Here is a 906-nt window from a genome sequence, read left to right as displayed (position 1 = left end):
CTGCATTGTTCAAACGATGGTATTCAGTGTGTGTACATTATTGATGGATTATTTTGAATGATCAGATAGCGCATGTTTCTGTACATGCTGTAACGATACGATCATTCAAAATAATCGTTGATCTGTCATTAGTCGTTCGTTTTCTAACACTTATTGCACGTGTGTACTTGGCCTTAGATCAGAGTTGTAAACAATACTCGCTGTACATTAGACTATAAACACAAAAGGGGGGGGGGACAATTGGGATGGGAAGGCTAGGGGAGGTGTAGGTATAAACTAGATCAGATTTATAGACCAACATAGAACAAAGTTCAAAAGTAGGTAGGAAAATATGCGTGAAAGCTGTCAAAGGAAAGAAGTTTAATTGAGACCATCTAGGAATAACACATACAGCTAAAATAGCCTTATGTTACCTTGGCTGAATAGGCTTTATTGACGGGAGAGTCTTGGTTTTGTAGATGAAAACCTGGGTATTGTGGAACTTCTCCTCTGTACTATGAATGGTGGATGTCAGATCTTCCATGAGTATGATCTTGTTGATCTGATTGTAAGCTCTTCGGGGCAGGGTCCTCTCCTCCTGTATCACTGTCTGTATTAGTCTGTCATTTGCTATTCCCTATTTAATGTACAGCGCTGCGTAATATGTTGGCGCTATATAAATCCTGTTTAATAATAATAATAATAATCTGGGATAAAGTTTTTATATACATATTTATATGTATGTACTGTAGTATCCAAAAGCATGTAATGAATACTTTAACTGTCTTTTCAGCCAGAATACAAAATTGCAGATCCCATCTGTACCTATATATTTTCTGTACTGGTCGTCTTTACTACTTTGAGGCTAATAAGAGACACCGTGCTCATTATACTTGAAGGTGAGAAGAACTGTAAATATTGTTGCAT

The 906-nt window shown here is 37.0% G+C and overlaps 1 protein-coding gene across 1 annotated transcript in view; it reads left to right on the top strand.

Annotated features, from left to right (window-relative positions):
* Positions 1-906, top strand: part of SLC30A4 (solute carrier family 30 member 4) — a gene marked incomplete in the record, with an annotated part of 10,196 nt that overhangs the window by 4,747 nt on the left and 4,543 nt on the right. The window contains 1 exon segment of the mRNA XM_072399102.1: positions 773-878. Coding sequence (XP_072255203.1) covers positions 773-878 — 106 coding nt within the window.

Source organism: Pyxicephalus adspersus, chromosome 2, assembly GCF_032062135.1.
Source record: "Pyxicephalus adspersus chromosome 2, UCB_Pads_2.0, whole genome shotgun sequence".
In the NCBI taxonomy this organism is placed as follows: domain Eukaryota; kingdom Metazoa; phylum Chordata; class Amphibia; order Anura; family Pyxicephalidae; genus Pyxicephalus; species Pyxicephalus adspersus.
Note: the sequence above shows the minus strand (reverse complement) of the source record. Positions and strands in the feature narration are given on the sequence as shown.